The 17,031-nt window shown below is 40.9% G+C and overlaps 1 protein-coding gene across 1 annotated transcript in view; it reads right to left on the minus strand.

Annotated features, from left to right (window-relative positions):
* The window catches only part of BAIAP2 (BAR/IMD domain containing adaptor protein 2), a 183,144-nt gene that overhangs the window by 34,660 nt on the left and 131,453 nt on the right, over window positions 1–17,031 (minus strand). The window contains 2 exon segments of the mRNA XM_032208986.1: window positions 1,759–1,986; window positions 7,754–7,906. Of these exon segments, the coding sequence (XP_032064877.1) occupies window positions 1,759–1,986; window positions 7,754–7,906 (381 nt within the window).

Here is a 17,031-nt window from a genome sequence, read left to right on the forward strand (position 1 = left end):
AACTCCCACAGATGATCTTAGTAAGCATGGAGGTTCAAACAGGAAAAAAGGGTCTTTTCTCAAATAGCTTTGTTAGGCTTTGGTGGTAATGACCAGCACTTCACATTTTGCCAAGAAATGACCTGGCATGCTTATATTCAACAGAATACATGCAGTGGGACCTATTTGTCTGCAAAAGTTGTCTTTAATTCAGAAACAATCTGTGCTTTGTATCTGAGCAAAATAAGACAACATACCCAAAGTATGGAGATTCTTAAATCTCATTGGAAACGAGGCAGCTGTCAGAGGAGAGAGCAGCGTGCGCCCGTGGGCTTGTCCAACGAATCCTCCCCTCCTGTTCCTTCTTCTGCTGTTTGAACAAGCCACACGGGGCATGCTGCCTTGTCTTTGACAGTTGCCTCATTTCCAATTGGGGGGGGAGAAATCCATCTTTTCCCTCCCTCTCCATGGATCCCCCCACAATTGGAAACAAGGTGGCTGTGAAAGACAAGGCAGCACGCTTGTTTAAACAGCAGAAGAAGGAACAGGAGAGGAGTTCCATGTGGGGCTTTTCAAACAGCCAAACTGTTCCTCAGGCAGGCCAGATCGGGAGCACACGCCAAGCTGTTGCTCCTCCTGCTGCTGCCGCTGTTGACACGACTCTCATGAGGGGAAGAGAAAAAAATAATAAAAGGCTCCGTGGTGGTGGGACCAGTCTGTCATGGAGCGACCCAGCCTGCTCCCCCTTCCGGCAGAGCTTTTTTTCCTCTCTCAGCTTGGCTCTCCTTCATTCCTTCCTTCCCTCAGCACCCACCAAAGCGCTGCCCCCGCTCGGCTTCCCTCACTGCCGCCCCACCCCCTCTGCATGCCCGGCTGCTGGCCTGAGTGGGAGCGAGTGATGGTGGCGCGAATCAGCGGTGACTACTGCTCCTGGGCTCGCTGTGGGTAGTGGGCAGCGCCCCAACTCCCCTGCCACTGCCCCGCTGCCTTAGCAGCAGCATCTTCCATCTGCAGAACCAACGTGGGGAAGAAGATCGAAAAACATGGAGCCACAGACTCCCCCCTTTCCCCCACCCCACAGCTTGTCTCCTTGCGTGGGACCAGGGCACGTGAGGGTGAGTGGAGTTTGCAACCAACTTTAAAGTGAATGGGGCTATTTGTGACTAAATAGGACAGAGAACATAGAAGAATGCAAGGGGACATGCAGGTAATCTAGTCCAACCCCTTTCCAAGGCAGGAGTCCTTCCTTCTCTTTGAGAGCTGTCAGTGGCAGACATGAGGGAAATGGTGTATGTGTGTATAAGAGAGAGAGAGAGAAAGAAAGAAAGTTGGAGAGAGAGAGACAAGAAAGAAGGAAGGAAGGAAGGAAGGAAGGAAGGAAAAGAAAATAAGTGAGGAGAGAGACGAAGGAAGGAAGGAAGGAAGGACGGAAGGAAGGAAGGAAGGGAAAGAAAGAGAACTTATGATCACAATTGAGCCCAAAATTTTGGTTGCTACGCAAGAGCGTTGTTAAGTGAGTTTCACCACATTTTCCAACTTGGCCACTCCCACCTGGTCACATGATCGCCAAGCCACTCCCACCTGGTCACATGACTGCCAAGCCACTCCCACAAAACAGGCCACACCTACAGAATAGGTTCTAAAAAAATTTGAAACCCACCACTGCACTGTAGTTTTGACTTGGAAAAACGTGCACGTCCCAGTACCAAGTCTTCATCTTTCTGTTGAAAGATGAATGATGATGTCGCTCCACAGTTTATGAATCCACACTATACTTACTCCTACAAAAGGTGCCAGCTCTGGAGGGACTGGGAGAGGTTTGGCACCAGGTATAGGGTCCGAGATGATGAGATTTGACTTGGATGTTGACAGAGGTGTAGCCATCATTGAGCCATTGCTGCTGAGGGCCATCTGCTGCATAAGCTGGAGAGCACGGTCTGGGATCTTGTTGGGATCTGAACAAGATTGTTGCCATAATGGGAGCTTCTGTGCCAAGATATCTTTTCCCTTAAAGTTGTCAAAATGAGAGAAAGAGAGAGATAGTTCAGAGTGTAAGAAAAACCCAGATAAGATTTTAATCCAAAGATGGAAGGAAATCAACAAATTCCCAAACATAACTTTCCTGAGAATGGAACTGGTACACTTAACTGGCCAATAACTTTTTTTTTTATTCTAGGAGAAATTAAACTATTGTAACTTTGTAATTTTCATAAATTTATTTGTCATTAGAGCAGGAGGGAAAAAGGCTAATTTGGCATTTGTGTACCACTGCTTTGAAACTGTTCTCTGAGGCAATTTCTCAGATAAAGCATATCTGAGAAATAATGTACAGATAGAATGAGGTTGGGTAACATTCAATTTCTCCCCTTTTAGGCCCACTGTAAAAGGGGGCAAATAATAAAGGGAGAAAATAATATTTTCCTTTCTAAATAATTCCTTTCAGCCAATTTTCACTATTCAAGGTTGGAGGTCTCTTTTTGATTGCCTCATGAATCTAAAAGCTGGAGAAGAGAGGATAGGAGAGGACCTATGATCTGGTCTGAGAGATTCATATATATTAGGCCTGGTACTAGTTAGGACACCAAAAGTATAGAGCCAAAGAAATGGACAAGACCCAGTTATGATAATTTGATTTTAAAAAGAAAACATTTTGCATTTGTCAGTCTCAGGCAACTGCAAGACCCCTTTCTTTCATTCAAATTCACCAGAGTGTTATATTAAACTAAGAAACACAGTTAAAAATCACCTCAATCATTGCTTACTTATAGACCAGGTAAACATTTAGCTCTTTTAAAGGCTATTTATTTACTTTAGTGTAGAAGTAGTGTTAAATATAAATATAAAGCAAGAGCTTCTATTTGTGTTACTGAGCTGCAGCGGCCTTCCTTCCAATTTCACTCCAAAGAACAATTTCAGCTTGCTTCCCCCTCTAGGAGCTCTGACCTGATTAAGGGAGTTGGAATCTTGGAAGCCCCCATTCACATATAGAACACTTTAGCATATACAGCCTTTTTTTTAAAAAAAATTGCACAGCTGTAAAGGCACAGACACAATGAACCATGTGATATAAAGAAAATACTCCATAAGATGGGGCCAAGCAAAACTGAAATCCTTCCCAAATGCAAAAGTAGCCAGCTATATTTTTTAAAAATTTAACACAGGTACTACATGTTCACTTTGAAAGAAAAACCCTCAAGAGTAGTGTATAGCGTAAAATAATCACAGGTGAGAACCTCTCTTCTATAGGGAATGTACTCTTCCCTTCTTGAAGCAATAAAGGCAGTACTAAAATGTTGTAACTGAACAACTTGAGGAAGGAAAAGAAACTGGAAAGCAAGACATGCACAATACACTTCTGTGCATTTCTCTGGCTCCTTCTTCCCACCTCTGAAAAGAGGTATTCTACTTCAGTGGCTGTTCACAAGTTGTTATTCCAGATACTTTTTCCTTAATTAACCAAGCATGAGTGTCTCAAGAAAGTGGTTTGACCTGACACTGCTTTCAGGAATATGTAATTCTGACACAAGCCAAAATATCTAACATCCTGGATGAAAACATTTAGTACTGAGCGCCAAGTGGGAGATCCTTGAGGATAATGAATGAGCTGGGATATAAGAAAATGCCCAGATTTTTCACATCTATTCCTTTCTCTTCACTTGCTCTCTTATTTCACTGGATGGAAATCACATGGACATGTCTTCCTGAGGGGCAGCCCGTTTAAAAAAAAAACAACTCCTTCCAAATAAACACATTCAAACCAGGTTGCAAGCCTTGCATCCCCAATTTTAATTTCCTGATTAGCAAAATCTTTGTGAGTTGTTCTGAAAAAAATGTTTGAAAGAGAAGCGTATAAAACGTGGGTGTTCGGGGGCAAAAGGAATGTTGAAAAAAGTCACATAGCTGGGTGGGGGACACACACAACAGATCCTCACAGAAACATTTACCTCAATAAACTCGCTCTTTCTCAACAACGCCGCCCAAGCAGAGTGGGCTCATTCTCTCTTAACAGCTGAAGGTTCAGCACAACTGATAGGGGCAAAAGGTAAAGCAGGAACTAGTACATGTGGGCTACTTCTTTAGGAAAAAACAAAACAAAACCGACTGCTTAGTTCTGCACATCCCCTAGGATGCCCCCAAGGTGCCTAAGCTGCAGAGATCAGCTGCTCCACAGCAACCATGCAATCTGAAAGGAAGTCTGAGAATAGCCTTTGGCAGCCCCCAGGGGAGCATAGGTCAGCTGCAGGACAGGAGACTGTCGCATAATGGCTGCCTGTTATTTGAGTCTTTGAAGAGGAACATGAGAAAAGGTTGGGTTTTCCAGAGAAGGCCGGTAACTATTAATGTCACGTAGGTGGAAGAAGAAGCTTCCAGTGAAAATGTCAATAATAGCTCCATGGATCATTTCGGTGAGGATTGCTCCCTTTCCTCTCCTCCATGAAAGCACATTAATTGTGTGCATGGAAATAATTCTCCCTATCACTATGAGCAGCAGGAGCTTCTTAGCTTCCACTGAAAGAGGAGATGCTATTCTGGAAAGTCCTGCTGCTTCAATCTCTTCTTAATCCCCTGCATTAGTTTCAGTTTCCCTTCCCGTCCCTCAAAAAACTTAAGTTTAGAATCTCTGGGACCAGTCGCAAAGGGCATAAGTAGGAAAGCGGTAAAAACAGTCCAGGTGATTCAAAAAATAACCAATGGTAGGCAGACATCCCAGCTTTTTAAGTAAAATGCAAATTGGGGGCAAAAGAAAAACATTCAACCTTCTCATTTGAAATAGGAACTTACAGGTAGTTCTTGTTGAACAGTCCAGCAACTGTTCAAAGTTATGATGCTAAACAATGGGGATCTACGATGGGTCCTCATAGCTGTAGCCATTCTCATGGTCACATCAATGCAGTTTACACATCTGGCAACTGGCTTACAATTATGATGTCAGAGTGCTCTGCAGTCATGCGATTATTTGCGACCTTCACTTCCAACAAGTAAAGTCAATGGGGAAGCAGGCAGGAAGTTGCAAGTGGTGATCATGTGACTGCAGGATGCTGTGACCGCACCGAATTCACCCATTAACAGCAACTGGGACTGCTACCACTGCTAGCCTAAGTTGGCAGAGTCATGTGACATTGTGCTTTACAATCGCATTGCTTAATGACAGAGTTGCTATTCCCAATTACCTTTGTTAAGCAAGGACTACTTATATTTGAGTTCAAACAAGAAAAAACGATGGCACAAAAAGCAGTTGTGCAGCTTCTTAATTTATCCTGTTCTATTGGAAGCAGCACACTGTGTATTTATAAGCTCCAGGCTGAAGAGCACACAAGGGCCATTGTGCCACTCATACATCATCTGCCAGGAAATAGGCACACCTGCCCTGTTGGATGCCTAGCTATTTTTATGGGAGGTTGAAGAGAGGGTGAAGGAAAGGTAAACATATGTGCTGGTGTCTTCAGGCAGACTATACAGTGCGTGAATAATGTATGATTTCTAAGGGAAGGCTCCATCACAGAAAAATTGTTATATAGAAAGAATAATGGTGGTGGCTTGCCATGAATCTTGTGTGAATGGCAAGATGCACCTTGGTCCCTTCACTAGGACAAAGGAACTAAGAACATTGTTTATGTGCTATCAAGGTGGTGTTGAATCTTAGCAATCATCTAGATAAGGTTTTCTCCATGACAATCTCTTCTAATGTGGTTCTTCAGGTTTTCCAATTCTTCTCCAAGTCCATCCGACCTGCTGCTGGTCATCCTCTTCTTCTCTTTCTTCCCACTTTCCCCAACATTAGAGCCTTCTCCAAAGGTTGATATTCAAGATAACAGCATAGTTAAATTTAAGTAGAAGCCCATTCTTCCCAGAAGATTTTGATGACATTTTGAAGTATACGTGTGGGTGTTTTGTATATGACTATGTGAATGTTATAAACCAACACATCCAAACCATGCAAATGGTTTTGATCTGGAATGCAACAGTGTGTAATATTTCTTGAACAAGTTATAAAACAAGTCACATATGCTTTAGCACAACTCCCAATGATCTCAGTTAAATTACCACCAAGGTAATTTACTTAATAAAAATGTAAATAAAAAATAAATAAAAAACTGAAAGTTTATCTTCATTGGAGTATTGTTATAAAATAACAGCAAGAAAATAATAATAATCCACCAGATGAAAGAAAACAGCGTTGTTCTTTTATTTCTCCACATATATTAGTAAACAGCCTAACATACAATTCTACTTGAACAGTGTTTGTGACTCACTGAGATTTTGCAGTCCATTTTTTTATTACCTGACTAACTTCAATCTACCCGGATGAATACCATAAATGAATTGAGTGGAGGAAATGCAGAGACAATAAACACACACACACAGCAATAAACCATAAAGGTTTTCCCCCCTCAAACCAATGCCAATAAGACCCTAATGATACTAACAGAACAAATTATTTCACCATTAAAAATAACAGAATAACATATATACTTCCATGTCGTACTCTCCCTATTTTTCCAACTTGTCTTTTCAGCCATGAAAATAAAACACATGTTTTATTTAGACTGAATTTGCATTGGTTGGCATGCAGTTAAGATATCCTTCCCCAAGGATTTTGCCAGTAGGCAACAACAGTTGCATTTGAGCTGAATATCTATTACAAATTATTCAGGGCCACCTCCCAACCTTTTGATCTTAATGGACTAGTTTCCATTTTTTACCCACATGGGAAGCACTATAGAAAGTACTACTGGTAAGCACTTTTCCTTCACTAATGGCAGTCTACTATAGTAACTATGAGCTCAAGATAACATAGCCACGGACAATTTGAAATAAGATTTCGTAATTAATTATAAAGAATCCTTCCCAAAGGAAAATGCTTTTATTTTGAACTCTTTAAAAAAAACATACTACATGACTTTAAAAACTGGACATTATAGGGAATTAGAAGGAACTAAAGGTTACAGTTAAAGAAGATAAAGACTTGACTTACTAATACAGAACGAGGCAAAATATTTTAACACTGGACATACTAAAGGATATTTTTGAACAATGGACCTAGAACTTAAGTGTCTGCCTCTATAAACAGGTTGTGTTTAAAAAGTATTATGACGGAGAAACATGTATTACTTTACATGATCGAGGCTGATTTGAAAATGGATTTAAAAATGATAGCTACAAGAATTATGTTGGAAACCAGCTGATATCTTATAATTAAAATCGATATTACAAATAACAAACCAAAGGAGTGGGCTGGATACTTTTGAATATTGCACTTACAAAGCAGGCCTGTTAAAGCATTGAAGAACTTTGTGAGAAGAGACAAAGAAAAAATCAAACAAATCACGCTCCAGGATATTATTTGAAGAGATTGGTGGGTTTTTTTTTTGATCAAGTGTAAAATAGATATCTTGTTATCTCTGATTACCTTTAATGGACTTAGGCTTACATTAGAACTGAAACAAGGAAGCTTTATGGATTTGTTTGGGCTTGTATGGGGTATGGCAAGAAGAGATCATTTGTTGCATTTTAAAAGGTGATAATTTACCAAAATTGTTTATACTTGTGATAAAGAGTCAAGACACTTCTTTATATATTTCTTTGCTTTTTCTTTACTATATTCTTATTTTTTCTTTTATGCACCTTCCTTCTTTTTTTCTTTTTAATCTTTTTAGTTTACATTAATTTGTAATGTTGTACATTGTAATCTTTAATAAAATTACTACTTTAAAAAAAGGAAACCATATCCCTGGAGTGGTTTAGTTCAGTTTTACTAAGGGCCTCTGCTTACCTTGGAGTGATACGTAAGAGCATTTTTGGCCACTGCACACTGCTTCTCCACCAGGAAACAAAATCGCCGCCTCTCTTCTGTGAGTGCCAACTTGTAACCATCAGATACATAGTTCTCCAGTTCACTTTGTTTATTGGTCATTGCTTCAATAAACTGGAAGAAAAGAGAGAACATGAAATATTAGAGGTGAGTAGTAACTAGCACGTTAATCACGATATGTGAGAGCTGCGGTGGGGCAGTGGTTAGAGTGCACTGCAAGCTACTTCTGCTGATCACTAGCAGTTTGGCAGATCGAATCTCACCAGGCTCAAGGTTGACTCAGCCTTCCATGCTTCCAAGGTGTGTAAAATGAAGACCCAGATTGTTGGGGTCAATAGGCTGACTGTGTAAACTGCTTAGAGAGGACTGTAAAGCACTGTGAAGCTGTATGTAAGTATGTAAGTATGTAAGTAATATGAGCACACAAGCCTGAATACAGCAGATTCCTTTGCAAACCTAACATCTATTCCAGTTGCTTGAGAGAAAGGAAGTAGAGAGAAAGAAGTAGGCAGCTGCCTCTTCATCAGTACCCTACAAGACTTTCTGAGAGATCCCTGATCTGGTGCTCAGCTGCAGCCTGGACAGCAGGGGGCACTGGGCCACAGAGCATAAGCCTGCTGAGAGAATCTCTCTCCTTCCCCCTCAGTAACATCCATCCTTAGTCATCTGACTTCCCTCACAGAAAAGCTCCTGACTCAGTACGTGGGCTTCAGATGTTGTGTGGGTGGCAGAAGAGCAGAGAGATTCTTAGTCTCCCTCCTACTCCCTCTGCACCTGGATACTGCTAATTCTCTACTGCCTATTGCTATGAATCGACTTTGGTGGCTCACATAAGAGCCTTCAGAAGGATTTTCCCCCCTACACTTCCTCCGTTGAGCTCTCCTTTGTAGGCTACTGAGAATCAGCTTCCCCTACTCTTTCTGAAAATCATAGAGGAAATTGAGGTCCTCCTCAAAGACCTGCGGGTGATGTAGAAAGGCTTCACGCTGTCCACTTGAACCCACAACTCCTCTCCTGTGAGAAGATGCAACAAAGTAAAAAAAAAAAAGACACCAAAACTCAAGAGCCCCATATCCCCCTTTAACCAAACAGCATCTCCTCATGTGAAGTCTTCAAACTTTGACATAAAGTCACCCACTTAATTCTGCAACCAATGGCCCGAGAAATCCACAATGCAATAAATTTCCTTTCTCACATTCAGGGGTTTCTCTGCACTCAGCACTTCCAAGCTCAGTTTGAATAGCCTACAAGTCTGGAATATCCTAAAGCATTTTAGATGTAAACCTTTGTGGCTTTAAAAGGTCATTAACTGCAAAAGAGTTAATAGAGCCCCCTTTTTATTGCATACACCAGCCCCTTGGGCAATCACTTGTGCCTGCTTTCTGGATACCCTCCCTCCCTCCTTCCTCACCCCAAAAGACTCTGCAAGCAGGTTGCTGATGCCATTTCAACAAAGGCTACTGTGAAAAAGGAAAATGCCTTTCCTAAGAGGAAGCCTGTTGCAGGATAAATACATATTAAGGAGCAGCACGCTTTCCTCCCATTAGTATTTATTCAGATGCCACATGTATATAGATTCAAACGTATTTTAGCCAATTAAAATAAATATATCAGCTACGAAGCCTGTAATTACCGTAGATGATGGTCCATTTCTAGCCAAGGACAAAAGCAAGAAAGGCAAAATCTTGAAAAGAAAAATAGCTCCAGGCTATTTTCCTCTGATATATGCAGTATAACCAAGCCACACTTTTAATTTCATTTCTGAATCCTTTTCTTTCCTCCACCATTCCCTGAAGAAGGTGGGTTCCATTCTGAAGTGACAAAGAATTGCTTTCCTTTCTGCCACCTCCTTTATAATATTAATCCAACATGGCTGCCTTTCCACAATAACTATAGAGCTGTCCTTGTAATACTACAATATACAAGCTTTTCGTCTTTGTGGAAAAGAGAAAACAAGGAGGAACTCAGTTTCCTTCCCATGCAGCCATGATCAAGCCACTTAAAGCTTCTTTATATCGAGTTAAATCAATTTGTCATAACTTCTGCTTAATTACAGGTGGTCCTCAATTTATGGCCATTTAACCATAAGTTGAGGACCACCTTTTCCGAAGCCATGGTTATGACGGCTTCGGAAAAGGTGATTTACAACCTGTACTTGCACTTATGACTGTCACATCACCCGTCCAGTCATGTGACTGCAACTTGCGCCCCTGGCAACCAACTCGCATTTATGACCAGTGACAGCATGATCATGATTTGCTAACTTTTTTTTTTACTGATTTCCAGAAAAAAACACCCACTGGGGAAGCTGGAGTCCCTTAATAACCACAGTAATTTGCTTAATGACTACCATAAAAATGACCATAAAATCAGATTTGACTTGACTTATGACTGCAACTACTTATGACAAAAATTCCAATCCCAATTGTGGTCATAGGTTGAGAACTACCTGTATGTATTGTATTGTAAATTTGTTTATATTCATGCTGAACACCTTTGGAAAATTCTTGTTATTCACTATATCATGCCTCGCAGCATCAAGAGAAAGGGAGAAACCACACGCCTTTCCTTCTAAATTCACAGGTATAAAGTAGGCCTGTGAAATTGGTGGCCCGCGGACTGGATGCGTCATGCACATGTCACTCCTACCCCGGCTCCGCAAAAGCAAAAAACATCATGATAGGTGAAGATAGGTCACGTGATGCAATCACGTTTGACACTTGTGGTGTAGAGTATATATTTAGGATATGTTCCATTTGTATTATAGAACATTTATCCAAGCAAGGGTGCTAATTCAGTAGTGAATCCTCTGCTGGATCCACAAAAGATTGGAGTTTCAAGTCTCAACATCTCCAGGTAGTGCTAAAAAACACAGCCAGTCAATGGAAATAGGACCATGCTAGACAAACACACTGATTCATAGATATCTTATTTGTGACGGACAAAATAGTTGCATTTCAAAACACACATCAAGCTAAAAACCCTTCCACAAAGTTTGAATTAGATTGCTTCAAACATCTGAAATCGCTGTTTCAAGCAGGTTGTGTGATTTTAATTGAGGTTTCACATATCCCTATCACAGGCTTTGCTGGCACTGACTGTTAGGTAAATTTGGCCCCTAAGAAATATTCTGAAATTCCATTTTTTTTCCCAGGGGAAAAAGGGGGGATATGTGCTTTATCAAATGGATTTTATTTCAGGAAGGAATTAACTCCAGCATACATTTCTCTCTGAACACCTGAGCTGATGTGCTTCCTTTTCAGCTGAAGGGATCCACATCTGCCATTTGTCTCTTCCTGCAGTGTCTTTGTACTGGTACAGATTCTTTGGAACATAACTTTTAATGTCTCTGCAATCACATTAGCAACTTTAATACCTGAGGGGAAATGGCAGAATTGCAAATAAAGGTTCCATTTTAAAAGATTTATTGGGTGGATATGAATATTCTATTTTCTCAGCGGAGAAAAGAAATGGGAATGGAATGGAAGTATAAAGTATAAAGCTTGAGACGTTCTCCCTTAAATTCCCAACACACTCAACAGCAGCACCCAAGCATATGCTACGTTACTTGTTTAAAATAGTGCAATAATTACAATACCAGCCTAAACCTGACAGGTCTGTGAACTGCAGACAATAATGCTTGCTTGTTTTCTCTGCCACTTGTCTAAACTCTGGCAACCAGCAAATGCATTAAGGCAAGATTTCTTTAAATCAAAGCAATATGTTTTGTTCCTTTCTTCAGTAGTGGGTTTGCCCCAGAAGGAAGTCACTCAAGGTATCATCATCCAATAATCTCACACTTCCCCCGTTTATTTGAAAAAGTCTTAAGTTCACTGCTGCCAGGGCATACATGGAAGACATGGGAAGTGTAACTGAAAAGTGGCTACTGCCTGCACTCAGCTCCCTTTTAAGCCATCTCTTTTCCCCCAAAGTTTTACTCAAATGCAATAAGATGCCCTATTATGACTACTTTCTCACAAGGAGCAGAAATAATTAGAGCTTTGCTTTCCAACCTTGGGTTTTTTTTGGGTGATGCGGGTTACTACAAAGCTGAAAACTCCCAGCCTGTATGATGGGGTGTCGCGTTGGCTAAGAATTTTGGATATTTCAGCCCAATGGTTCTGGGTTATATTATATTGGAAAAGGTTTCAATAGTGAAAAAAGTAAGGTTCTACATTTAGGCAAGAAAAACAAAATGTACAGATACAGTATATTTGGTACTTGCTCAATAGTAGTAACTGTGAGAGGGATCTTGGAGTCCTAGTGGACAACCATTTAAATATGAGCCAGCAGTGTGCAGCAGCTGCCAAAAAAAGCCAACACAGTTCTAGGCTGCATAAACAGAGGGATAGAATCAAGATCACGTGAAGTGTTAATACCCCTTTATAATGACTTGGTAAGTCCACACTTGGAATACTGCATTCAGTTTTGGTTGCCACGATATAAAAAAGATGTGGAGACTCTAGAAAGAGTGCAGAAAAGAGCAACAAAGATTAGGGGACTGGAGACTAAAACATTTGCAGGAACTGGGTAAGTCTAGTTTAATGAAAAGAAGGACTAGGGGAGACATGATAGCAGTGTTCCAATATCTCAGGGACTGCCACAAAGAAGAGAGAGTCAAGCTATTCTCCAAAGCACCTGAGGATAGAACAAGAAGCAATGGGTGGAAACTAATCAAGGAGAGAAGCAACTTAGAACTGAGGAGAAACTTCCTGACAGAACAATTAATAAGTGGAACAACTTGCCTCCAGAAGTTGTTAATGTTCCAACACTGGAAGTTTTAAAGAACATGTTGGATAACCATTTGTCTGAAGTGGTGAAGAGTTTCCTGCCTAGTCAGCGTGTTGGACTAGAAGACCTCCAAGATTCCTTCCAACTTTGTTATTCTATTCTATTTCTTCTGCTGTTAGGTATTTTCTTTTATTACAATGGCTGGTATTATAGCTTGGGTTGGTTAAACAATATCACCGTATCAAAATAAATGCAAGCAGTTTGAACCCTCATACATTAAAAATGTTTCCTTCCCTTGGCAAAGATCTTAAGGAACTTTTGATTTTGAGTTCTGTATTAACAAGGAACTCCCGCTGCAAAAGCTACTGGGGATATGAAGTTAGCTTCACTAGCAGCCATGACAAACCACAACTTCAAAAAACATTTCCAACAGGAGCTAGTAGCTAGGGAAGAAGAAATGTGTGTGTGTGGGGGGGATTCTCACATAATGCATAGGCTACAGAATGGAAGTGGTTTACCATTCCCTTCTTCCAATTTTGTTTTTGCTTTAACTTCCAAGTAGGGATGTGCCAAGTGTTCCATAGATGGAACAGCTGGTTTCGGGTAGCCTGCGTCTGGATTGAAACAGGCATGTTTTGAACGTTATGGTCCATATACAGGATGAAATATGATGTTCTTGGCAGAGATGTTGGGATAGGAGTGAGGAACAGTCACTGCTAAGGGTTTTCATAGCATAGCATGTGCCTGTGACACATAAAAACAAAGATGAAAACTTTCAATTGAAATGCTTTCAATTTATACTGAGGGGAAAAAAACCCATGCCACTTCCAACCTCAAGTGCCTGTTTATAATGAGAGCAATTCATGCTGTTTTCTCAACCAGGAAATTGGTCAAAAGGAGCATCATTCTTTATCATGGATCTATGGACCTCGTGAGACCTTCATCTTGTTTCTGTACCTGAAAGAAACAGCCTTTTCAGTGTACATTGGGATAGTACAGCACTCAGGTAAGCTTGAGGATGGAACTAAAGAGACCCTACTTTGCAGCTATCAGCAAACATCAACAATAATGTCAATTAACCAGTTCCCCATTATGATAAGGTCACTTAGACACTTAGCTCCAGGTGCCTAAATACATCAATATATAAGAAATTCACTAGTAAGGAGTAAAGAGGATGCTACAACACAAATAGCCAATGTTCCTGTTCTATCTATACCCAAACAGTAGCTCACGAGCTATCTACATTCTCATCTGAGATGTCATGAAAAAAATATTTTCCCCATTTAAAAAAAATATTAGGCCATCACTTAGGGGATTACACATCCTGGCCGCAATCAACATTTAAACTGTTGGTTATAAACCTGATACACAGCTATCTATTGGATAATATATGCCTATTTTCCTTACATAACCAGTTGGTAAGGCAGTAGAGGGTGGTTACCTGCTGCAGATATATTCTCTGCAAACTTAGTGTCATAAAATTATTTTGCTCTTCATTTATGACAAGCAGATGCATACTGAGAAGTAATCCAGCATAATTCTTTTATTTGTTTATTTATTAGATTTATAGGGCCACCCATCCTACATAAAGTGGTTCAGGGCAGCTAACACAGTAAAACTTTCAATACAGTAAGAAATGCATGAAATACATCAGAAAACAAAAAGAAAAACAGCTACTGAGGACAAATCAGTCAGGAACAAATTTTTTATTGTCCTAAAAAAAATCCTGAAGAGACATTTCACCACCTCAATGGGCAATATTTATTTGCATTATGAATTCTAGAGTTTAATCCACAACTCATGTATTTAAAAAAATGACACTTTTCAGAAGGAAAGTATTTTTTTGTACAGTACATTTAATTCTTTCCGGTAAAAATATTGCACAAAAAAAATATTCTAATTTGTTCTAATTAACTCAGTCACATCAGTCATTAAAACAAGGATGTGATCTTAAGCAGTCTACTCGGGATGTTAAAGACATGATAATAAGAGGACAGTCAAATCAGATTGAGCTCTTTGGGCAAGGCTTAAAATGTTTCTGGGCTAAAATAAACCAGAATCTTCCCCGGGGCAAACAAAGAATAACAGAATGACTGAGTTGGAAGGGATCTTGGAGGTCTTCTAGTCTGACCCCCTGCTCAGGCAGGAGACTCAATACCATTTTAGACAAATGATTGTCCAATCTCTTCTTACAAACCTCCAGTGACAGAGCACCCAAACTTCTGAGGGCAAGCAGTTCCACTGATTAATTATTCTAACTGGCAGGAAATTTTCCCTTAGTTTTAGGTTGCTTCTCTCCTTGATTAGTTTCCAACCATTGCCTTTGTCCTGCCTTCAGGTGCTTTGGTGAATAGGTTGACCCCAGAGGTGGGTTGTTCCCGGTTTTACTACCTGTTCGCTTCACACATGTGCGCCATGCGCAAAACAATTTTGCATGCGTGCGCACTACTAAATAACATGCTGGCAATGGCAGCGATGACCAGGGAACTGGTTTGGGGGCGTGGCTAGCCTGGGTTGCTGCTGGTTCTGTGGCCCAGGCTAAAATACCACTACCAGTTCATCTGAACCAAGCCAAACCTGGAGCAACTCATCTCTGGGATGGATAATCCCCTTGTCTCTGTGGCAGCCCCTTAGTTATTGGAATATTGCTATCATATCACCCCAGTCCTTCTTTTCATTAAACTGGATATATCCAATTCCTGCAACTGTTCTTCAATGTTTTAGCCTCCAGTCCCCTAACCACCCTGGTTGCTCTTCTCTGCACTCTTTCTAGAGCAGGAGCGTCAAACTCGCATTGTCATGGTGTCGTCAAGTGATGTATCGTGACTTTTTTCTCCTTCACTAAACCTGGCGTGGGCTTGGCCAGTGTGTGGCACATCCAGCCCTCAGGATGCAAGTTTGACCGCCCTGTTCTAGAGTCTCAACATCAAACAAAGGAATATAATCAGAAGAAGAAAGAAAGGAGAGATTAGAAAGGAGAAAGTGCAAGTCTTAGAAGGAAGGGGGGAAAGGTATGCTATCTTCTAAAGCTGGTGACTCACGAGAAGTGCTTCTAGTATTGCAGATCCTGAAGACTGAGTTGCATTATAAGCAGTCTCTATTGTTCGGCATGTGTGGGGGTGGGAAAAGGGGGTGGGTGGGTGGGAAGAGAGAACAGAAGGAGAGAAAAACAGCTATGGAGAGAGAGAAAAATTTCTATCATTAATGGGCTGCTCTGAAGCACAGCTTCTGCCCACATGGATTGCACATTAACATACAGCTGTAAACCTTTGTTGCAGAAGGTCTGTTAGCATTAGGATTATAGTAATAAAGTAAGCAATATTGCAGATGGGCTTTTGCAAAACCCTATCTCAGAAGGGAAATTCAAGAGGCAAGAAATCCTTTAGCTTTCATACTATTGAATGGTTCCCCCTTCTCCATTAAGGCAAATTCATCATGCAAGCTTCTTCCATGAAGAGAGGGTCTACCGACTACTCAGAAGGTAAGTTATGTAAATGCATGAAACATTTGTAAAAGATTCCTAGAAAGATCTCATCTCCAGATATACTCAGTTTAATCTGAAATGAATCTAAAAGCATTATCCAAAATACTGAACATTTAATTCTACCCAGTAAAACATACAAACTGCAACATAGATTAGTATAAGGGTATTGCAACCTTGGCAATTGGTCCCTCTGCTAACTTGGCTTTTTTTAAAAAGAGCTGAATTGATGCCCCCACTAATATCACCCGAACCCAAGGCCTTTTCTTCAATAGGTACAAATCGCCCAGAGACCCCATTAGTGTAAAATTGGGAAACGGGTGGAGAAGCTATCACATTGTGTATCATTTTAGAGTTATTTAAAATGATGGTCTCCTCTATTGGGTTGATCACTGAACAGTTTAAATGGCAGGCACACCTACAATGGTGAGAGGCCAAGTGTTGTGGTCCACCGCTGGCCCGCAGAACCAGCAGCAGAGTTGGACAGTGAGGAGGTTGGGAGCAACATGGGCCAGTCCTGGAGTCTGGGGAAAGTTCGGATGAGGACTCTGCATCTGAAGCAGAGAGGAGGCCAGGGCCATCTGGTAGTTACGTGCTTCCTCCGGAGTCTCCGGAGCCTGACATCAGCAAGGCAGAAGAACAGTGTGAGCCTGTTCCCAGTGTGCACATGCGCGGAGCTGCCAGAAGGCAAGAACAATTAAGGAAAAAAGGGAGACTCAGGGATAAGGCTTGGAGATGATTGGCCCTTCCCATAAAACATAAAAGAGGAGCAAATGGATATGAGCCTTTGCAGGAAGTAATTGAAAAAAATTGAAAAAGTCACATTCTTCTGGGAAAAATCCAGAAGGCCGGTGAGACAAGGTTTACAGAAAAAGTAGGACAGGCTTAGCTCTGCCAGGCTTCATGCCTTCATATATCTAGCTGATTGCACGCTTTGTATGAATGTGCCATGGTCTGTTTAGAGAAGGCAAGGAACTAAATAATTGTGCAAAATAAATGAAACCCAAACTCTAAATTCTGGTTTGGT

This window comes from Thamnophis elegans, chromosome 2, assembly GCF_009769535.1.
Source record: "Thamnophis elegans isolate rThaEle1 chromosome 2, rThaEle1.pri, whole genome shotgun sequence".
Taxonomy (NCBI): Eukaryota; Metazoa; Chordata; class Lepidosauria; order Squamata; family Colubridae; genus Thamnophis; species Thamnophis elegans.